We start from the raw sequence: 24,157 nt of genomic DNA on the forward strand, positions 1-24,157 counted from the left end.
GCGTGCACCACCATGACCTGGCTGACACTGGGGTTTTTGAATATAGAAAAGTTTTTATAAGGATTTATTATCTCTCATCTTGCTTAACCAATAGTCTTTCTATCTGCCCCTGACCTGATGCATATGTGGAGCTGCCCATTTCTCTGGTGCAAGCCTTTGGTATGGCATTAAGGATTCACTACCTGCAATCCTGCTTGACCTATAGTCTATCTGCCCCGGACCTGATGCATGTGTGAGTCCACTCATATCATAACAAAGGTGCAAGCCTTTGTTAAAGATGTGTCACTGTGTTACTTGGTTAACAAAGTCAGGGGTCACATGTTATATGCCCTCTTTGAGGAAAGCCTGTACCATCTTCTACATCCTTGGGGAGTTTTAGCCTTTGTTATCTCTATCTGCCAAAAGTTATTTATTATGTAAACTTAAAGAAGGTCTTGGGCTACAACTCTTTTGTGTACTTGGCAATCACTTTTCGTGAGAGGAACTCTGCTATGTAACAGCTGTCACTGCTCCCTGCCTGAGTGCCTGCACAGCCGCCAGGCCCTGACTACTTTTTACATTTTGAAATTAATACCAAAGCAATTTTCCAATACCGACACAATAAGACTGTCAGTATTTATATTCAAGTGTTTCCCTGAATATCTAGAAATTGATTTTGTGTACCTAGGAAGAAATTTCCATATGTGGTTACCTATGAGGGGTAAGGAAGTGGGGAAGATAAGATAGATAAAAAATATGAGCTGGGAAGGAGAATTCTCATCAAATATCTTTTTATAATTTTTTTCTGAATTTTTCTCAAACACCAAGAGCTAATCTACAAGGAAAATTGAATTTTTTTTTTTTTTTTTTTTTTTTTTTTTGGTGGTACTGGGGTTCCTAGAAGTCCTTCTACCTCTGGGCTACACTCCCAGACCTATTTTTACATTTTTATTTGGAAACAGGGTCTCCTAAGCCAGTGCGCGGCTGGCTTCGAAACTGTGTGATCCTCCTGTCTCTGCCTCCCAAGCACGGGGATTACAAGCGTGCACGCCTGGCTTATTTTTATTTTTTAATAAAATATTCAGCCGGGCGTGGTGGTACACGCTTATAATCCTTGCGCTTGGGAGGCAGAGACAGGAGGATTACGCAGGTTCGAAGCCAGCCTCAGCTATTTAATGAGGGTCTCAGCAACTTAGTGAGACCCTGTTTCCAAATAATATATAAAATAGGTCTGGGAGTATAGTCCAGAGGTAGAAAGCCTCTGGGTTCCACTCCCAGTACCACCAATAATAATAATAATAATATTAAAATAAAATAAAATAAAAATTTTAAAGACAGCCATTGGTAAAAGCTGGCCACTCCAACTTTCTTTATTTCATGCTTTGGTTCAAGGATCAGCAAACCATGGGCAGTGATTAAATATTTGTGACAGAGACCATAGGCCCACAGTACTGAAAAACTTTACTATCTGGTCCTTTACCAAAAAGTTTGCCAACCCTCACTTTAAATTATGAAGTTATTTAGCTGTGTTAACAGCTGTGACTACACCTCTCCAATGGCTTCTGATACCTAAGGATTTTGTCTTACTGAAGTCCCCTTTATGTCCACAAAGAGTTTATGCACCAAGAAAATAAGACTGGATAGTGTACCAGTTGCAGAGAGAGCTTGGACTTCAGGGACAGATGGCCCAAGTTGAAATCTGAGCTCTGTCCCTCACCACTCAGTGACAACCTTCAGCAACTTAACTTCAGAAATGTTTCTTCATCTGTGAAATGTTATCCCGCATATAATTGCCTGGAAGTTCCTATGTCATAGAGTTGTTTGAACCTTTAAGTATGTTCATGTTGGCAAAGAGCTTGAACAACACCTGTCAGTAGTAGCATCTAAAATTGTGATTGTTTTTTTAACAGGGCGATGATCAGTTAAATGTATTTGGAGAGGACATCATGGGAGGTGAGTTTCCTTTATTGATTAGAGCAAAGAGGTCATTTTAGTAGCTTTGAACATGTCTTCTTTATTAAACGCCAACTAAGAGATAAGAAAATATCAACAATGTATACTTTTCTCCTGGCCAAGGAACATGAGTAAGAGGGACTCCAGGGATCTTCTCAGTCCATGTGAAAATCAAAGGGATTCTTTGCTAAGAGATGCATTTTCTAACTGCCCAGAGAAAATGACTCTTGAGATAGTCAATGAAAAGGGGGTGCTCTGGCCAAAGAGACTTGGGAAACTGAATGTTTCATCCCTGGTAGAAGAGTCACACATATAGTAGCACAGCAAGGTCCCCACAGGTCCTCCTGCAAAGAGAGCTGGCCCATTTTAATTCAGACTTCTTCAGACTTAATTGGAACATGAAAGTCTTTTTCCCATATTGTAGTTAGTATTTGACAGTGTACCATTGGGACCCAACCCAATCTACACAACTATACTGTTTTATAACTTTTGTCATATCAAAATCTCATAAAACTAAAGAAAATCCACCCCAGATAGCTACGCATACAATTCAAAATAGATAAAGTGATGAAAATTTGGGACTGTGTAAAAAGGATAAGGTTCATGATCGCCCTAATAAAAATGCCTTCTAAAATTTCTCCTTTGTAAAAAAAAAAGTCATCATTATAGTTGATGGAAATGTGTTTATAGTATGGACTGTGAACACATGCAAACAAGTGATTTGGCTTTTTAAATAGTCCCAGCCCTGATCCTTCATGGATCCATGACCATGAGAGTGTAGATAAAGTGTCATTTGGTGATAACAGTAATGGCAGTATGTGAAAATCATAGTCACCCAATGACATGGTGATGATTCATGGAGAAAGGCACATGGACATGAGCCGCGACTCGGCTTTCATTAGCTAAGGCAAATAGTCAACTCGGCCCCAGCTGGACATGGGATGATGGATGTCGTAATAAAGTTTCCTTTTTTTATAGCTACAGAATTAGCACATATCCACTGTGGAAACTTTTTTAAGGTAGGAAATATGCCCTACCAAGAACCTATAAAGCATCATGGCCAACCATCTAGTGCATCCCACTTCAGTGTGTTGTCTGTATACCTTGTATAGTTTTAAATTCATGTGTATATACAAATATTTCCAAATATGTATACATATCATAACAAAAACCTATTCTCATTAAAAAAAATCTGTAAAATTTAGTTTCTGCCGGCATGGTGATGCAGGCCTGTAATCCCAATACTCGGGAGGTTAATACAAGAGGATCACAGGTTTGAGGTCAGCACATGGTAACTTAGTAAGACCCATAGTATTTCAAAAGTAAAAACAAAATAGGGCTGGGGGTATAACTTGGAGGTAGAATACCCCTGGGCTAAATTCCCAGTAACATGAAAACAAACGTTAAAAAAATTTAATTTGAAATGACTACATTGTATAAATGTGACTAAATTGTATAACTAAAGAAACCAAAATCAAAATTCTTTTTTAAACTGAAATAGGACACAACCATACCAAAATAAATAAATATCAACCATAGCCACTTTCCTAGATTACAAATAGATTCAAAGTAAACAGTCAAGCTGTAGAACATGAGATGACCATCTGGTCCCACACCAGTGGGCAGAAACACCAGTGTGTCTGCCTTTAATAGAAAACTCCAGGACACCTAAGATTCTCAACTCACTATGGGCTACCCTTTAAAGAGACTAAAGCATCTCTACCTCCACCCTCTCTCTCTCTCTCACACACACACACATATATATATATTCCTGCAAAATATATATGTATATGTATATATATATATATATATATATATATATATATATATACACACACACACATTCCCACAAATATATATATAACCCTGACTCTAGATGTAAACTCTTGTAAACCACAGCCCCTCTCATCAACACCCACCCACTTCCCTCTAGAATTTTGCCTGGCTTTGCCTAAGCACAGCCAAGAAAACTTTCTGGGTGCCCAAGTAGGCCTTATCTGTGGAATCATCCTGCGCTCCTATCCCACCTGCTCTTGTGGAATATAGACCAAAATGCCCCAAAATTAGCCAGTGCAGGGATGAACTCCGACCTAGTGAGATTGTCTGACTCCTCCCCCATGTCGGAGTGGGAGAGTGGAGGGAGCAGTCAGAGAATCTCACTAAGCTCCTCATCATCCTTGTGTGCTTAGGGTGGCTTGCTAGTCAGAGCAGCACCTACCTGTATGGTTTGTACAGACTCCGGCCCCAAACTTGGCAGTATCCTGAACTAGCCCTCAGCTACTGTCTTCACCTACTTAATAACCCTACCTGGGGACAGAAGCTTGGCCCTTCCCTGGCACAGCTGAGTAAGCTCATGCTAATACTCATGCTAGAGCTGGCTGGACTCCTGAGCACGTACAATGTCTAATCTTCATAAATAAAACACATGACCTTAAAGCCAGAGAGATGCTGGCCTCATCTCCTCTCTAAAACATGCTTAGGTGAAATGCTTCATCCTTGGGTCTCACTCTACATTCTAGTATTAAGTTTGAGGGTCCCCCTGCTTCCAGATTTAAGCAGTAATCTTTGGTATTTTCCAAGCCCAGAGACTCTGAGCTCACAGAGCTGTGCTCACTTGAGGGTTTTGGTTCCAGTCATCCCTTCAAGTGATTGCGCCCTCTCCTAAGATTTCCTAGAGTGATATTTTATTTAGGAAGAGATCTGAAACATACAACCATATCTTAATTTTGACTAAGGCACAAATAGGACCATTTCCTTGCATGGCCCATTCATTTACAGGAACCACAGAGTCATAGGTATTTGAACCAAAAGATAGTGGAGATCATTGGTCCACCCATTTATCTTACAGGTGCAGAAACTGAGGTCTAAGGAGAGGGAGGCACTTGTCCCAGTCAAACCAGCTCTTATTTACTCTCCTCTTGGACCATCCTATTAACCACACTTGACAGAAACTCTTTGGGCTCCACAAACCCTAGAAGGCTTTGTACTTTGCCTACAGTTCCTATCATGAATCATTCCTTGGCCTAAGAGCAGTGGTTCCCAAAATTCAGACCTTGCTTGCCACCAGAGTAATATTTCAGACATTATTTACTTTTCTTCCATAAATTGGCTACGTATTGTTACTTGATATTTATTTTAAAAAGAAAGTTTATGTCACTACTTTAAATGGAAAATAGCATTGTTTGTTGTAAATGGAAGCTATTTTTTTTTTTTTTGTGGTATTTGGGTTCCTGGAAGCCCTTCTACCTCCGGGCTACACTCCCAGACCTATTTTTACATTTTTCTTTGGAAACAGACTCTCCTAAGCCAGCGCGCGGCTGGCTTCGAACCTGCACGATCCTCCTGTCTCTGCCTCCCAAGCGCGGGGATTACAAGCGTGCGCCACCACGCCCGGCTGGAAGCTATTTTTTAAATGTCTTCAGCCAAGCATGGTTGCACATGGTACTTGGGAGACTGAGACAGGAGGATTGTAGGTTCGAGACCAATCTCCTCAGCAACTTAGCAAAACCTTCAGCAACACAGTGACACCCTATCTCCAAAAAAAAATAATAATGTGTCGGGGTATAGCTCAGAGGTAGAATGCCCTTGGGTTTAGTACCCAGTACAAATATATATGTATAATATCTGTAAACACATTGTAATATTACAAGCAAACACACTGTAATAATTACAAGTAAAAATATATTGTCTTCAGATATATTTTTTTATTTTTTTTTAAATTTGTTTGTGGTACCAGGAATTAAACTCGGGCATTCTACCTTCGAGCTACACTCCCAGCTCTATTTTATTCTTTATTTTGAAATAGGGTCTCACTAAGTTGCCAAGGGCCTCACAAGTTGCTGAGGCTGGCTGAGAACTGCGATCCTCCTCTCTCAGCCTCCCAACAGACATTTTATTTGTATATCTTAACTCTTCTCTGTTAAAAGTGAGATTATGCTGGGTGTGGTAGTGCACACTTGTAATCCTAATACTTGGGAAACTAAAACAGGAGAATCACTAGTTCATGGCCAACCTCAGCAACACAAGGCTCCCCACAACTCAGTGAGACTTTGTTTCAAAATAAACAATAAAATAGGACTGGGGGTGTAGCTCAGAGATAGAACACCCTTGGGTTCAGTACCCAGTACCATAAGAAAAAGAAAAAAAAACAGATTAGCAAATGTGAAATGACATCAAACTGAGACACTTAGGAAGACTGAAAAATAAGTTTTAAATTTAGCTTTCTCTGTGATTCATACCATTTAATGACATCAGTCTTACCACCTAAGATTAATAGTGCGTGTTAAGATGAACATATAATAACAGACCTAGGAATAAGGCTGAAATAGTCATCAGTGTCTATTAATTGTAGCCTATTTATACGTTTATTCAACTTCAAGCTTCTTATCAAACAAAACACTATAAGATTTGGCTTTTATATAACAGGAGTAAAGCCAAGGCATCAATGTGGTATTTCTTGCCAATAACTTAAATTATTCTTATTTTAAAGGTTTCACGGGCGATTTGAGAAAATGTAAAATTATTTTCATGATGGGTGAGTAAGCTCTCAAGTTTTCCAATACAATTGCTAATAATAACTTAGTAGCGAGAAAAAAAATGACTATTCATTTCTTACTCTGTCTTAAAATCATGTTTATTGTTTGGTCAAAATAGCATCCCTGAGGTTTTCAGATTGCTGCTTGTATTTATGCAGTTTTACACTGGTTTTGGCCTTGTATCTTTTCAATGTAGAAAAAGTAGGGCTCTGAGGAACATCAGACCCCCAAGTTTAATCTACAATAATAAAAAGCACATCATAAGGGTAAGAGGATGCCATATGTTAGAGTCTAGCACACACCTTTTCTATTTGAATGCCAAGCTTCTCCTTACTGAACTAAGGGCATCAGTGGCCACAAATTCAAATATACCTCTAAAGCCATACCCCATATTCTACACAGTCATCAGTAAAAAACAATCTATTTTGGGGATAGGGGTGTATCTTAATGGTAGAGTACTTGCCTGGCGTGTGCAAAGCCTGGCTTTCATCCCCAGTAGAGAGAAAAAGAAAAATGCAGATATTATGGGAACAGCCTCCTAAAACTTAGTGCCTCCTCTGCTAATCATTCAAATATATATAACTATATATAGTTATATAAAAATGTACACCTACTTGTACATTTCCCAGGAAATATCTATTTATATTCAGAAATAATGAAAAGGCCCACATCTCTTCCATGAGTAGGAAAAGGATGGTTATCAGCACCATAGAAAGGTAATCAGATAAACTTCATATCTTGCATGCTAAATTCAGGACACAGAGCCGGGTGTGGTGGCGGACGGACGCTTGTAATCCCAGCATTTGGGAGGCTGAGACAGGAGGCTCACAGTTCGCGGACAGCCTCGGCTACTTAGTGAGGCCCTTTGCAACTCAGTGAGACCCTGTTTCAAAGTAAAGAATAAAAAAAAATAGGGCTGGGGATGCAGCTCGGTGGTAGAATGCCCCTGGGTTCCATGTCCAGTACTGCAAAAATAAATAAATTAATTAATTAAATCAGGACACTGTCTTGAAAATCTCCAAGTACATCTCCTTCATCCTCAGATGATGACACTGAACCCAGAGAAGTTACACGGGTTGGTCAAAGTCATCTAATCGACTGGTGGCGGTGAGGAAATGTGGGTGTGAGGCGGTAGTCTCTTAGTCCGAGGTTCTCCGGCTCCACCACACACTGGGTAGTGATGTTTTTCTTCCTGAACTCCAGCTGTCTTGAACATACAGCCATTTGACAGATGCTCATTGAACAGTGGACCCTGCTGCACTGTGAGCAGGACAAACCTTGAAGAGTGTTGGGAAAGAAGCATAAAGCTGAAATGGGCGATCTGAGGGGAACTGGGTGATGAGTTAGAGAGGGTGAGCCGAGCAGGCTGCCCTGGGGAGGCAATCTTAAGCAGAACTGGAAGGAAAGAGGCTGGGGGATGCTCAGTGGTAGAATGTGTGCTCAGCATATGTAAGGTCCTAGCTTCTATCCCCAGCACCACGTACACGCACAACAACTGGAGAGATGGGGCCACTGAAAGGTCTAATGGGAGGCGAAAAAGAGGAAATTCTAATCAAAGAGGAGGGCAATGTTTTAAGCAGAGAATTCCCGAGACCTACCCTAGTTCTGTATCTCACCTGCGGAACTCTACCTGATCTTAATCTTAGGAACTGGATAGACTCTTCCACAATTACTTTGCATTCTTTTTAGAAAGCAGAAGTCATCATCATCTCCTTCCTCTTCCTCTTCTTCTTGTTCCTCCTTCAACTCCTTCTCATTCTTATTCTTAGTGTTTGTAATAGGATTGAACCCAGGGGCATTCTACCTCTAAGCTATACCCCCAGACTTTTTTTATTTTTTGTATTGAAACAGCCTCACTAAGTTGCTGAGGCTGGCCTTGAACCTGAGCAATCCTCCTTTCTCAACCTCCCAAACGCTGTGCCACCATAGCTGGCAAAATATATTTCTTACCTGCCTTACTAAAGAGGAACTCAACATTGTAATTTCAAAGAAAAATCAGTTGTGCTTATAGATTACTAAAATTTTCTTTCCCACATAATAATTTTAATAATTGGTTTTCTTGGCATGCAGACCTCACACAATGTATTCTATTTTCTGTTAATCTTTTATATTAGAGACCAAATTAGGAAAAGAAGAGAGCCTTGAAATTTGCTATCTAAAAATTCAAAGTAGGAGCTCTTTATTATCATAGAGAAATCTTTTTTTTAAAATAATGTGATCCAAGAAAACTTCAACCAATAGTAGAACATGTTTTGTAATTGTTGTTACTGTCTCCAGCAGTAATATTATTTCATATTTACCCATTGTTTACCAGTCGCAGTTGAATTTTGAAACGATTTACAAATACGGCTACTGTCGTCTAGGCATAACTAAAGACCTCAGCTCACCTGCTATGAAGTTCCATGCTCTTTAGAAAGTCGAAGGGCACGATTTAAAGTCTTTGGCATTCGACAAAGCTTGGAACCCTTAAATGTCTGCAGAACACACACTGTGAGCCGCTGCTCTGAGCAAAAGGCTCTTTTTTTTTTTATTTCTAAACAAACTCTCCTGTATTTCAATTTACTGCCAGACACTACCGTGACAAAAAGATTTCAGCTTCCTGTTTCAGCAGAAGGTACAGAGAGAGCCACTGTGAACCAAGGAGAATGGCTTCTCTTCTTACAGAGTATTGACTAGACTCTGAAAACTGAGGCCTTAGTTCTAAGTACTTCCTGACAGATGGCAGAATGACATCTGGGGGCTGCATTACCACAGTCAGCTTGTAGCTTATAAAACCACTCAGAAGCCAGGTGTGGTGGAGCACGCTTGTAATCCCCACGCTTGGGAGGCTGAGACAGGAGGATCACACAGGTTCGAAGCCAGCCTCGGTTACTTACTGAGGCTCTCAGCAACTTAGTGAGACCCTGTTTCCAAATAAAAATATAAAATAGGTCTGGGAGTATAGCCCAGAGGTAAAAGGTCTCTGGGTTCCACCCCCAGTACCACCAAAAAAATAAAATAAAATAAAACCACTCAGAATATATAGACACACCAATTGCTGTTTGGATGAATTTTAATAAACAAGAAGCACATGATTTCAGTGGAGCAGGTATGATTTTGTCTACACAAGATGACTGCATTTTTCCATTTTCAAATTGTCTTGGCATCTATCACACAAGAGGGTGGTCATATTAGCCTAGGTTGACATTCTCACTGTTATTCTGTATATGTGTAGGGGTGAAATGGGTAGGGAGGGAATTGGGATTGAACCCAGGGGTATTCTGCCTCTGAACTATACCCCCAGTCCTATTTATTTATTTATTTATTTATTTATTTATTTATTTTGGAAATAGGATCTCACTAAGCTGCAGGAGGCCTCAGTAAATTTCTGAGTCTGGCTGTAATCCTACAGCCAGACTCAGAAATTTCAAAGACAGCCTCCCTGTCTCAGCCCTCCCAAGTAATGGATGGAATTACAGGCACGCCCCACTGCACCCAGCTCATTCTCACTGTTATTCTTAAGACAAAATTAATATATATCTAAATAGTTTCCCCTTGTTTTAAAGTCTCATTAGCTTCCTTTTGTCTACAGAAAGGTCTGGCCTCCTTTGACTGGCCCCCTTCAACCCTCCTAATGGGTCCAGATGGGTCCTTGCCATTTCTCACTGTGCCACCACATTGGTCTTTCCAGCACTGCTTGCCTCCCCATTAGCTCTTGAGGCTGCCTCTCTGTCGGTCCTTTCACTGGGAATGTGCCCCCCCCAGTCTACTCACGCCCCCAGGGCAGGTTTAAGTTCCAGCTCCTTGAGAAGTCTTCTCTAATCACCATCCTTGTTCCTCTGGGCCCTCCTGTCCCTTGTGCTTACATCTCTCCTTCCAAGAGCCTATAATGACTAGAAAAAGTATATATTTGTTGAAATAATGAATTCTTTAGGAAGCAGTGTGGTCCGTTTCCATAACAACCAAAATAGTGGTTGGAATTCCTGGACTAGAACTAACAGGCAGGTCGTTGCTGCTGCTGTAGCTGCTTCCTGCAGGATGCTTTTCAGGTTAATGATGAGCCTACTCAGATGTCGCTGTGTCCAAGGACTGCTACCTTCTCACTGATAACAAGCAACTTTTCCCCTGAACTGGTGTGGTTTCGTGCTCTTTGAAGGTGGTAGTGGTGCAGGTGACAGGAGTGACCACCATCCACGTGGAAAATGCTCCAAGGAAGTGGTCCAACTGCGCCAGAGAGACAGGTGGCAAGGACGGACCTGGCTGACCTTGGAATGCTGTGCAAATGGCATCATTTTTATTTCTGAAGAAAGCAGCTCAAGCCGGGCATGGTTGCACATGCCTGGATTCCTGGCACTAGGAGGCTGAGACAGGAGGATTACAGGTTCCAGGCCAGCATCAGCAACTTAGCAAGACCCTGTTTCAAAATAAAAACTAAAAATGGGTGGATGATACAGCAGCTCAGAGATAGAATGCCCCTGGGTTTAATCACCAATACGAATTCTAAGAAAAACAACAACAACAAAAAGAGCCTCATAGTGTCCCATGAAAAGGTGCCTGAAGACTTTTACAACCTTTTCCATTACAGTTCTTTCCTCCCTCTTTCCTTTCCTTCCTTCTTTCTTTCTCTTAATCTCTCTCTCAATATTATCCAATTTATTTTGGCCCCTTCTTTTCCTTCTTTATTTTTTTATTGCCTGCTATGCTTAAAACGTGATATTGGCCGGGCATGGTGGCGCATGCTTGTAATCCCCACACTTGGGAGGCAGAGACAGGAGGATCACGCAGGTTCGAAGACAGCCGCGCGTGCTGGCTTAGGAGACCCTGTTTCCAAATAAAAATGTAAAAATAGGTCTGGGAGTGTAGCCCGAAGGTAGAAGGGCTTCCAGGAACCCAAATACCACCACCAAAAAAAAAAAAAAAAAAGTGACATTGCCCGAATTCCCATTAAACTACATCCACAGTCGTGTAGGAGAGCCTCAACTTGAAGCATACCTGGCTCATCAGGTTACCGCAGTGTTTAATGGAAGAAAGATGGAGACCTAATCCAGGGCGTTGCACTGGGGTGTCAGGGACACAGATGGCTTTGTATATGCTGGCACTGGTGCTCTGATGGATTGCTTTTACATAGTGAGCTTTAGGAAGTATTTTGATAATCTTTTGTGTTATTTTATGTGTTATTAACCAGTGCACAAATAGTGCTATTTTCCTGAACAAAACTGGAGAAATAAGATTTTTTCCTAAAACTAAATATTCTAATGCCTAAACTAAATATTCTAATGCCTATCATTGTTTCATGATAGCCCAGTTTTCATTTCATTATAGCCCTATTATAGAGGAAATATAAATTGATTTTTAGAATAACTACTTGAGGACTCATGAACACTTGACTTAATTGACTCATATATGTATTTAAATTAAAAACAGAAAAAATATGATTGTTCTAACTCAATATAGATGTAATAGAAACCAACATTAACTGAGCATTTTATGTATGGTGGGCACTATATTAAGCATTTTATTATGTTATTTTACTGACTGCCTGTATCCATCCTATGGAGAAAGTAATACTACCATTCTGACTTTTCAAGTAAAACATTAGATAGTTAGATCATTTGCTAGTAAGTGATATATCTGGGCCTGAAAATATTTCAACACTGGCAACAAAAGCTGCCAGTTATTTTTCTTGAAATGAGAGGCCTGATACAGATTCAAGAAAATATTTGCCAGATATTCAAGTCTGAAAAAACCCATAACTTGTCTGTTGGATAATCTTTCAAAATACAGAAGTGGTATTCAATTAAGAAAGCCACTAAGCCAAGTGTGGTGGCACAGGTTTGTAATCCCAGTATTTAGGTGGCTGAGACAGGAGGATCACCAATTTGAGGTCAGTCACGGCAACTTAGTGAGACCCTAGATTCAATCACACAAGCACCTTTTTTTGAGAATCCACTATTCTTAGTAGTGTGAAGTGTTTTAGGCATCCTTCCTATTTTTTCACACAAATTATTACAGTGCTGTGCACTTATGGGTCGAAACCAAATACAATTAATCTTTCTTTTAGTTTCATCAAGGTGTTCTTAAGTGACATAGATTTTGTGTGTGTGTATGGTCCGGGGTTTAAGCTCAGGGCATTCCATCTCCAAGCTATATCCCCATCCAGCCCTTTTTAGTTTTTATTTTGAAACAGGATCTTGCTAGGTTGCTGTGAGTCTCACTAAGTTGCTGAGACTGTCCTCAAATCTGCGATATTCCCATCTCAGTTTTGCAAGTACTGGGATTACAGGCGCGCATGCCACCATGTCCAGCTGACATTGATTCTTTCTTCCTTTCACTGCCAGTACATTGGAGTGAAGTAAACAATGTCCAGTGCAGTTTGGTGCCGATGCTTTGATGCACCACGGTTTTACAACCATTACTTCTGCATCATCAATGATGAGCTAGTAACTTCTCAAACTTATAATGAAGATAATGGGGAACCTGCAGTGCCTGGGGACCACACTTTGAGAATTTCTACCTGGGGTTAATTGGGAGGGGGCAGGTGTTCAGTAGGAGTATGTGGGACGGAAAGAAACCCAGACAGCATTTAGGAGCTATTGGAGGGGAAACTCCCTTTGGCCTTGTTTTCATGCATCATTTCGAAAGCACAATTGTGAAGAAAGGGGTATACCTTCAGAAAGCCCTTTTTTTTTTTTTTTTTTTTTTTTTTAATCTCCAGAGGCTTTAAAGTTTCTCTGTGCGTAGGTAACACAAGAGATGTCCGGAAAGAAAGCCTGTGTGCTTGTCAGAAGAGATAAGCTGAGCAGCAGGAGAAGCAGCAGCTGTCCCCAAAGCTGTGCTGGAGGGAAATGGGGAAATGGGTGGGGTGGGGGGGCACGCTAGGGATCTATAGCACCAGGAGGAATTAGAACTAGAGGAAGGGCAAAGCAAGCTTTTGGGTGGGAAAACAGCCCGATGTGGAGACTGAGCTTTAAACTGGACTGTCAAGCTAATCAGAAACCATTGGATTGAGCCGGGTATGGTGGCACACACTTGTAATCCCAGTACCTGGGAGGCTAAGACAGGAGGATCACAGGTTCATGGCCAACTTCAGCAACTTGTGAGGTCCTCTGAAACTTAGTGAGACCCTGTGTCAAAATAAAGAATAAAATAGGGTTGGGGTATAGTTTGGGAGTAAAATACCCTGGATTCAATCCCCAATACTGAAAGAAAAAAAAAGAAACCATTGGATTGGACTAAGAAAACTCATATTAGACTTGGTTGATTCCTTGCTATAAAGCCAAACCAGCCAGCTCAGGAGCTGGTATAGCAGTTATTTTTAGGTGACAACTTGCTTGGGCCAGGGGATACCCAGGTAGCTGGTAAAACATCATTGTACTGTGTCTATAGAGTGTTTCCAGGGAAGATGGACATTTGAACTAGTGAACTGGTAAGGAAAATCTGCCCCAATCCCATCTGTTGAGTGTCCTGGGAGAAGAAAAGACAGAGGGAGGGTGAATTCTCTCTCTCTTCTGGAGCTGGAACATCCATTTTAACCTGCCCCTGGGCATCAGAAGTCCAGGTTCTTGAGCCTCTGGACTCCAGAGCTTATATCAGCAGCTCCCCCCGACCACCACCACCACCACCACCACCACCACCAGGCTTTCAGGCCTCTGGACTCAGGACTGAACTACCTCTCTGGCTTCCCTGACTCTTCAACTTAAAATGGCCCACCATGGCTCTTCTTGCCCTCCATGGTCAAGTGAACCAAATCCTACAGTAAATTCCCTCTTACACACATACACATACCCTGTTGTGGTAGGAATAAGGAATGTCTCCCAGAAAAGCTCTTATGCTGGCAATGCAGAAATGTTCAGAGGTGAAATCATTAAATCAGGGCTCCGACCTCAACAGTGGATGAACCTAATGATAGATTAATCATTTTAATAGACTTACTGGGTGGCAACTGTAGGTGGGAAGGGCATGGGTGAAGGAGGTGGGTCACCGGGTGTGGCCTTGGGGACGATATATATCTTTGACCTCTTCCTCTCTCACTTTCTACTTTCTGGCTATTCTGAATTAAGCCACTGTCCAGCCGGGCGTGGTGGCACACGCTTGTAATCCCCACGCTTGGGAGGCGGAGACAGGAGAATCATGCAGGTTCGAAGCCAGCCGCTTGCTCTGGCTTAAGAGACCCAGTTTCCAAATAAAAATATAAAAATAGGTCTGGGAGTGTAGCCCAGAGGTAGAAGGGCTTCCAGGAACCCCAGTACCACCAAAAAAAAAAAAAAAAAAAAAAGCCACTGTCCACCTCCACACCCTGCCGTCACAATGTTTTGCCTTGGAATGGCCTAACCATGGACCGAACCTCTGAAACATTAGCCAAGTAAACCTTTTCTCCTCTAAGTTGTTCTTGTCAGGTGTGTGGGTCACAGTGACAACAAAAGCTGGATAAAATATACCCTGTTGGTTCTGTTTCTCCAGAGAACCTGACCAGTACAGTTGGATTCACATAGAGAAATAAGTTTCCCTCTGACTCCAAGCCTTTGCCTGGCCCAACTGAAGTACTGTCCCTACTCCACACAGATACAGAATCGCCCCAGCACTTCTTCCCTGAAGGGATGAAGATGCTAAGGGCCTTTTGTCACACTCTTCCAGGCCTGACACCTATATTTTCAAGCTCCAGGCCATTCAGAATGGGAGAATAAAGGACAAGAGACATTGGACTACTTTCTGGACTACTTTCCAGGCGAGCCTCAAATGCATTACAAACCAGTGCGTTGTCTTTCTAACGCTGGAGAAATGTGGGCATTGTGTTCTGGCAAGGTGAACCTACTTAATTATATAAACCTGTTAACTGCAAAAAGGCTCTAAGGAATGTTGAACTAGAATGCAACATTTTCTTCATTTAATCATGCCAAATTAATAAACCCTTATCAGGAGCTTGCGACTCAAAGAACTATATGAGATTCAAGAAGACATAAAATGGTCCTTGGCACACTGCATACCATGGCAGAAGCTTTCTTTTTTTTTTTTTTTTTTTTAGTTTTTAAATTATTTCCTCAAAGAAAGGAATATTGCTGAGTTAAGAAGCAAGTTATAAAATGTGCAAGTTACTACTAGCAAGAAAACAGCACAAGTGTATGGGTTTAGCAGGTACAGCAAATGACTCCCTACTGTTCGGTGGCTCAACTCTTTTTGGACACACTAGTGACTCACCAGCTGAGTCACCTGATGAAGTTTTGGGTACTCAGCCAGACCACAAAGGCTAAGTGTGTTCGTAAATGGCAAGTGTTCCTTTGAGTTCTGCTGATTGACTAGCCATAGAGCCAAGCCTTTACCTCCTGCCTGACTCACCAAAAGCTCTCTTGCTTGTCCTGAGACCCACTAAGAATGATCAGAGGACATTAGCAAATACTACACACTCTAGCAGGACTCAACACTGGAGAGGACATTTGACCTCCAAGCTACACCCCCTGCCCTATTTTTTATTCTTTATTTTGAAACTGGGTCTCACTGAGTTGCAGAGGGCCTCACTAAGTAGCTGAGGCTGCCTGAGAACCGCAATCCTATGTGCAAGTTAATGTAATATTGAGCCAATCTCCTAGAATTCTGAATTTCTTCCTTTCTTTTTTTTTTTTTTTTTTTTTTTTTGGTAGAGGGAATTGAATCCAGGGATATTCTACCCTGAGCTACACCCCTCAGCCCTTAAGTTGCTAAGGCTCTCACCAAGTTGCTGAGGCTGGACTTTGAACCTGCAATCCTCCTGTCTATGCCTCCCAGCTACTGGGATTTCAAAAGTGCACCACTATGCCCAGCTCTGCGTTTTATTTTAAAACGGAAAAACATTATTTGCTCTCCATCTACCTTAAGTTTGAACAGCCAATAAGTTAGTGCATTGCTAGGTGTTCTCTTAATGGGAAACATATATAACAAAGATATAACCCTGAGGAAATAAAATATGAAGACAGTTAAATAAGTCAAAGTCCCCATCCTCTATCTCCAAATATTAATTTTAATAACCTATTAACAACCTTAAAACAAATACAGTTAGTGACTTACTATGCTTCCCATACTGTGATGTCTACGTACTATCTTGTTTAATCCTATCCCCAGTCATCAGTACTCATATTCTTCCCTACTTTACAGATGAAGAGTTGAGACTTGCCAAGGTTCAGTAACTTTTCTAAGATAAAGAGTTAATAAGCAACATATTTGGGCTCTGAGCCGAGTTCCTCAGACTTCCAAGCCCATGCCTGAAAATTGTCTGTAGATATGTGAGGTGAGGTCCTGGTAGTGGAATGGGGCGGGGAGCATTTGCTATAATTATTTGGAGAAGTACCTCAACTTCCTATTTTATTTTGTTCCTTATATATCTAGCTATTGATGTCTGAAACAAAGACAAAATAGTAAAAAAAAAAAAGAGAGAGAGAGATTGAATATTAATGAAACAGACCTCTAAGTATACCAGCAATGTTTCTCCCAATTATTTATAATTCCATATTAACTTCAAAGAAAGGTATCATTCGGTTCCATAAAAGTGCCCTGAACCATCATGGACACCCCCTAATACCACAGATCACACACACACACACACACACACACACACACACACACACACACTGATTTCAGAATATATGCCGCATCATTTACCAAAAAGACTTATCATGGGCAGGGCATGGTGGTACACGCTTGGAATTCCAGTACTTGGGAGGCTGAGACAAAAGGATCACAATTTCCATGCTAACCTCAGCAACGTATTAAGATACTGTTTTAAATTTAAAAAGCAAATATAGGAGATGGGCATGTAACTAAAAGGTAGAATGTCCCTGGGTTTAATCTCCAAGAAAAAAAAAGGACTTAAGGGAGTTATGAGCACCTTTTTCATGAGCAGAAACAAAGCTACTTAAATAGTAATCAGAGCCGGGCGTGGTGGCGCACACTTGTAATCCCAGCATTCGGGAGGCTGAGACCGGAGGATCACGGTTTGCGGACAGCCTCAGCTACTTACTGAGGCCCTCTGCAACTCAGTGAGACCCGGTTTCAAAATAAAGAATAAAAAATAGGGCAGGGGGTGTAGCTCAGAGGTCGAATGCCCCTGGGTTCCATCCCCAGACCTGCAAAATAAATAAATAAATAAATAAATAAATAAATAAATAGTAAGCAGATGTTTACAAATTGATGTGGGGAGCCTGGTCACTCTGAGATTTTCTTTGTGGATTGGGTGAAATAACATGACTACATATTGATCTCAAATGGTAATTTAGTATGAAAATAAATTTTTAAAATAGACTAGCCAGACATAGTGGCACATACCTGTAACCTCAGTACTTTGGAGGCTGAGACAGAAAGGTCACAAGTTTGAGGACAGCCTCAACATGTAGCAAGACTCTCAGCAACCTAGCAAGACCCTGTTTCAAAAACAAAAAATAAGCCAGGCGTGGTGGCGCACGCTTGTAATCCCTATGCTTGGGAGGCTGAGACAGGAGGATTGCACAGGTTCGAAGCCAGCCTCCGCTGGCTTAAGAGACCCTGTTTCCAAATAAAAAATATAAAAATAGGTCTGGGAGTGTAGCATGGAGGTAGAAAGCCCCTGGGTTCCATCCCAAGTACCACCAAATTAATTAATTAATTAATTAATTAATTAAAAAGGGGCAGGGGCTATAATTCCATATAGTTAGAATGCCCCTGAGTTCAATCCTAGTGCCAAAAAAAAAAAAAAAAAAAAAAAAAGCTAGCTGGGCATGGTGGCGCATGCTTGTAATCCCAACATTCGGGAGGCTGAGACTGGAGGATCGCGGTTCACGGACAGCCTCAGCTATTTAGTGAGGCCCTCTATAACTCAGTAAGAGCCGGTTTCAAAATAAAGAATAAAAAATAGGGCAGGGGGTGTAGCTTGGAGGTCGAATGCCCCTGGGTTCCATCCCCAGACCCGCAAAAAATAAAATAAAAATTAAAAAGCTAGATGGGCACCATGGTGCATACTTGTAATCCCAGTACCCAGGAGGCTGAGACAGAATGATCTCAGGTTTGAAACTAGCCTCAGCAACTTAGTGAGACCCTGTTTCAAAATATATAAAGTAGGATTGTAGTAATAGCTCAGAAATAGAATGACCCTGGGTTTAATCTCCAGTACCTAATAATAATAATAATAATAATAGCAAAAACAACAACAACAACTAGACTAGGCCACAGAATACATAAATACATAAATTTAAAGGAGGCTGCTTGAACTCCCTAATGATAAATACATTACCTGTCTGCTATATTCAATTCTTCCATTAGGTGTATTTGCTTTGGGGTTAATTTCATTAACACCTGACACACTGAGTTTCTACTATACCCGCACAGCCAGTGACAGGCCTAAGCATTCCAGGGTAAAAGGCTCCCTGAACCCAGGAGCTGGTGGCGAGGAGAGGAGCAGAGGCCGGGGGCGGGGGGTGCCAGGGGGAACAGACATGGGGCGGGCGAGGAGGGAGGCAGGCACTGAGGGGAAAAAGGCGAGGTGGACGCAAGGCAGGAAGCAGTCTGAATGGAGGGGTGGCCGGTGGTGAGAGACGACACCAGGCCGAGAGGACGATGTCGTGGCAGCCATGGAGCAGCGAGGCCTTCACACACAGACAGACATGCGCCATGGGATAGGGGTTTCTGACAGAGCAGGCTGGCAGCACAGAGAGGGAGGCCAGTCACAGGCCACCAGCCCATCCGACAACCACACAGGAAGGGAGGGATCGCTGAGGAGAAGAAAGATGGGGAGAATCCAGGCAGTAGAGTCCAGCATGAAGATCCACCTGTGCACAGGGGCAGAGAGGAAGCCTGCAACCAGCCACAGGGACAGAAGCCAGCCAAGGAGGAAGGAGTGTGGATAAGGAACCAGGTTCAAGGGCCAGAGGAAGAACTCAGTGCTAAATGTGTTCACGCTGAGATGCCCATAGGACATCCATGTGGTGATGTCCACTAAACAGGAGAATTGTGAGCTCTGATAACCAAAAGCCAAGTTCTGGCTGCAGACACAGATGGGAGTTCACCAGGATAGCAATAGGTGGGAAAACCTAGTGCTGGAGAGACCACCCAGTGGGCGTAGGTGAGGTGAGACTAGAGGAAACTGGGAGACACCTGTGTGGAGCCCTGGAGGAAGAACAGAGAGAAAAGCAAACCAAGAACAAATGGAGAGAAGAATTTTGCCACCTACACCTCCGATAGAGGACTAATATCTAGAATATACAGAGAACTCAAGAAACTCAACACTAAAAAAACAAATAATCCAATAAAAAAAATGGGCAAGTGAACTAAATAGACACTTCATGAAAGAAGAAATTCAAATGGCCAATAAATGCATGAAAAAATGCTCAATATCATTGGCAATCAGAGAGATGCAAATCAAAACTACCCTGAGATTTCACCTTACCCCAACTAGAGTGGCAATCATTCAAAACACAAACAACAAATGCTGGTGAGGATGCGGAAAAGTGAGAACTCTAAAACATTGTTGGTGGGATTGCAAATTAGTGCAACCACTTTGGAAAACAGTATGGAGAATCCTCAGAAGAATGGGAACAAATCTACCATTTGATCCAGCAATACCACTTTTGGGTATCTACCCAAAAGATAGGAAACCAAACTACCAAACTAATGCATGTGTATCTATGTTCATAGCTGCACAATTCACCATAGCCAAACCATGAAACCAGACAATATGTCCATCAACAGATGAATGGATTACAAAACTATGAGATATGTACACAATGGAATTTTACTCAGCCATTAAAAAATCTCAATTACATCATTTTCAGGGAAATGGATGGAACTGGAGGACATTATACTAAGCAAGATTAGTCAGTCACAAAAAATAAGAAATCAGATGCTTTCCCTAATATGTGAAAGCTGAGGAGAAATGGTTCATAGGAAGAATTCTAGATGAAAAAGGAAATCCTATAGAGGAGCAAACAAGACAACCTAAATGAGGGGATGGGTGGGGGAGGAAATTCTCTAAAACACACAATGTACTCAAACATATCGAAGTCAACCACTAAGCCAAGCATGGGAAGGAGGAATGGGGAGGGAATGGGGTGGGAATTGGGTAGGGGCTAAATGGGCAATGGGTACATGTATGTCCACACAAGTTTTTTACCCCATTAAGATGTATGAATATAATGCACCAAAAAAAAATTTAAAAATAAAGAAAAAGAACAAACAGAACCGGGCATGGAGGTGCACACCTGTATTACCAGTACTTGGAAAGCTGAGACAGGAGGATTGCAGATCGAGCCCAGCCTCAGCAATTTAGTTAGACCCTCAGCAACTGAGCAAGACCTTGTTTCCAAATAAAAAAATAAAATAAAATAGGGCTGAAGGTGTAGCTAAGATGTTTAATGCCTCTGAGTTCAATCCCCAGTACTAGAACAACAACAATAATAACAAATGGTATCACACAGAGCAGGCAAGGCAGGAGAGAGAAAGGTGAGATCTCGTGTACCGACAGTTGCTGGGTTGGCCACCAAAGCGTGCGGGTGACTGTGAAGAGAAGTTCCAGCAGAAACACAAAGAGGTAAAACCCGAGAGCCAAGGGGCGGTTAGAGGGTAAGGAGGCAAGGTCACGGACAGTCTACGCTTTCAAGAAGCTTAATTCTGAAGGAAAAGGAAGACTTTGAGCAATATCTAAAAGGAAATGGAGGTCAAGGACAGGAGATTTCTCTCTCTCTCTCTCTCTCTCTCTCTCTCTCTCTCTCTCTCTCTGTGTGTGTGTGTGTGTGTGTGTGTGTGTGTGTGTGTGTTACTGGGGATGGAATCCAGGGGCTTTTCTACCTCCGGACTATACTCCCAGACCTATTTTATACTTTTATTTGGAAACAGGGTCTAAGTTGCTGAGAGCCTCACTTAAGTACCTGAGGCTGGCTTCAAACCTGTGTGATCCTCCTGTCTCAACCTCCCAAGCGCAGGGATTATAAGCGAGCATCACCATGCCCAGGTAGGACAGGATATTTCTAAATATGAAAGATCCAAGCACATTTCTATACAGAGAGAGGCAGTCTCCACTCCAGCCAAGAGATCAGATGCCAGCACTCCCCTCGTGAACTGGCTGTGTGACTTTGGCAGCATCCTTCCGCCTACAGTCCCTCAGTTTTATCACCTGACATGTCAAAGAGATGAAAGTTCCTGGTTGTCGGTTGCCACAGAGCTGGTGTAAGGATGAGGCGGAGTCACACATAGACAGTGGCCTTAGGGAATACTCAGCAGCACTTACTGTCATTCTAACCACCAGATTCTGAGTGAGGGAGACAGCCAATAAGAGGGCAAGGATCCTGAGAAAAGGGAGAAGAGGAGGGGATTGGAAGTGAATTGGAAGTCAGTGTGGTGCCTCACACCTGTAATCCCAGTGCTTGGGAGGCAGAGACAGGAGCATTGCAGGTTTGAGGACAGCCTCAGCAATTTAGGGAGACCCTGTTTCAAAATAAAAGGTACTGGGGGTTGTAGCTTAGAGATGGTATGCCTCTGGGTTCAATCCCCAGTGCCAGAGAAGAAGAAGAAGAAAAGGAGGAAGGATATCTACAAGATGGGAGCCATACTTGCCAGCAGGTTGGTAGGCACCTGTGTCTGTCTGGTCCTTGTTAGAGTTAATGCTCCCAGGACTGGGCTTCCCCATCCTTTTGCACCTGCACCCGAGCAGCCTGGCTGCGACCAGAGCCAGTTGAAACACATCCTGGCTTGAGCCTGTCTATTCACTGCATAAACTGTTTGCTCTAGTTTATACGTTGTTTACAGCTCCACGCCATGGGGGACCATTTTACTGGAGAGACCATTTTTTGCCTTGAAGAATGAAGCAGAATAACAAGCCAAATGACTCAGGGGATAGTGACTGTTTGGGCCCTTAAAACATAACCTTCACACAGTATTTTTCTTCCATTTCGCTCCAGGCTTCTTTGAACCAAGAGTCTCAGAGTTGTTTTAACTGCAAATAAAATATATTTAAGCTAACAATCAGGTGATCAAGGCAACGAGAGATTCTTTCCTCTTCTAACAGAGTTTGGCTCTGGCTTTGGTACAATTTAAGAACCTGTGGCACAATTTAAGATGTTCTTAAATTTGGTACAATTTAAGAACATCCAGGTGGATGTTTTTTTGTTTTTGTTTTTGTTTTTGTTTTTTCCATACATGCCTGGGTCGCAGACGCTGGAGATGTTCCTCCAGGTTTTGCCACGCTGTGAGAAATTCTTCCACACCAGGTGGATTCCAGGGTTAGTGCCACGCACCCTCCCGTCAGCACCAGCCTGTGACCTTGGGAACCTGCACGGTTCAGTTACACATTTCCCTGCCTGGATTCGCTCCTGATAAACACAAGGCAAGCGGTGCGGGTAGAGTGGCGGAGAACACACTTGTTTTTCTCGGAAGTCATCAACTTGGTCCAGGTGCAGCATCTGTGGGGAGCCCTGAGACAGCTCTGCAGTTTTACATTTGTCTTTGAGTAAGAAAGAGAATGTTCTGCATCAAGAAACCCTTTCTAGCCAGGCGTGGTGGTGCGCACTTGTAATCCCCGCATTTGGGAGGCTGAGACAGGAGAATTTCTACAGGTTCGAAGCCACCCTCAGCTACTTAGTGAGGCTCTCAGTAACTTAGTGAGACCCTGTTTCCAAATAAAATATAAAATAGGTCTGGGAGTATAGCCCAGAGGTAGAAAGCCCCTGGTACCACTCCCAGTACCACCAAAAAAAAAAAAGAAACCCTTTCCAAGCCGGGCATGGTGGTGCACACTTGTAATCCCAGCATACAGGAGGCTAAGACCAGAGGATCCCGGTTCATGGACAGCCTCAGCTACTTAGTGAGGCCCTTGCAACTCAGTGAGACCCTGTTTCAAAATAGAGTAAAAACTAGAGCTTGGGCTGTAGCTAGAAGGTACAATGCCCTTGGGTTCCATCCCCAGTACAAGGGGGGAAAAAAGAACCCCACCCCCACCCCACCCCGGCCATTTGCTTGAAGGCAGTGCTGGCCAGTTGATTGAAGGGTGGTCTTTCCCAAATCTCCCAGAGGACTGACATTATGCCCTCTACTTCCTTTCTCCTTCTCCTCCTCTTCCTCCTCTTCTTCTTTTGTTTTTGTTTTTGTTGTTGTTGTTGTTGTTGTTGTTGTTGTTGTTCCTGAAGCACATATTAGGATGTCTGGAACTTAGTGTTCAGCGAGAATGTTTAGGATGAACAGAATGAAACTAAATAGAAGATGATGAAAGCTCAGATAAGGTTACTACTCCAGATCCTCAAGCTCAGGTATAAAGACCCACTGTCAGAAGTAAATATATTAATAATAACATTAATAATGATGACCATCTCAGAGCCATGATGATCAGAGAAGTTTGAGGTAAAACTTAGATTTTTTTTTATGGCGGTGGTGGTAGTACTTGGGATTGAACTCAGGAGCATTCTACCACTGAGCTACACCCGCAACCCTATTTTATTTTTTTATTATTAAACAGAATCTTGTTAAGTTGCTGAAGGTCTCTCTAAGTTGCTGAGGCTGTGCCCAAACCTGCAATCCTCCTGTCTCAGCCTCCCAAGTACTGACATTTCAGGTGTGTGCCACCGTGCCCGGCAAGGCTTGGCCATTTTTAAGAACCAACTATAACTAAGAGACTCTTCTCCAGATGAGTCTTATATAGAGTCTTTATAAGGTCTTAATAGGTCCTTCCACAAAACAGCAAAAAGACATGACTGCAGGTAAATTGCACTGAGGAATGTTACGGTTTG

At 42.3% G+C, this 24,157-nt stretch overlaps 1 protein-coding gene across 6 annotated transcripts in view; it reads left to right on the forward strand.

Moving 5' to 3' along the window:
* AK5 (adenylate kinase 5) overlaps window positions 1–24,157 on the forward strand; it is a gene marked incomplete at both ends in the record, with an annotated part of 316,611 nt that overhangs the window by 242,258 nt on the left and 50,196 nt on the right. For 5 of the 6 annotated variants that reach the window (XM_080692434.1, XM_080692433.1, XM_080692437.1 and 2 more), the window contains 2 exons: window positions 1,890–1,932; window positions 6,422–6,466. The exons of the other annotated variant lie outside the window; for it this stretch is intronic. In XM_080692434.1, the coding sequence (XP_080548560.1) occupies window positions 1,890–1,932; window positions 6,422–6,466 (88 nt within the window). The remainder of the gene's footprint in view (window positions 1–1,889; window positions 1,933–6,421; window positions 6,467–24,157) is intronic. 6 annotated transcript variants of the gene reach the window in all.

This window comes from Muscardinus avellanarius, assembly GCF_963383645.1.
Source record: "Muscardinus avellanarius genome assembly, chromosome: 3".
Taxonomy (NCBI): domain Eukaryota; kingdom Metazoa; phylum Chordata; class Mammalia; order Rodentia; family Gliridae; genus Muscardinus; species Muscardinus avellanarius.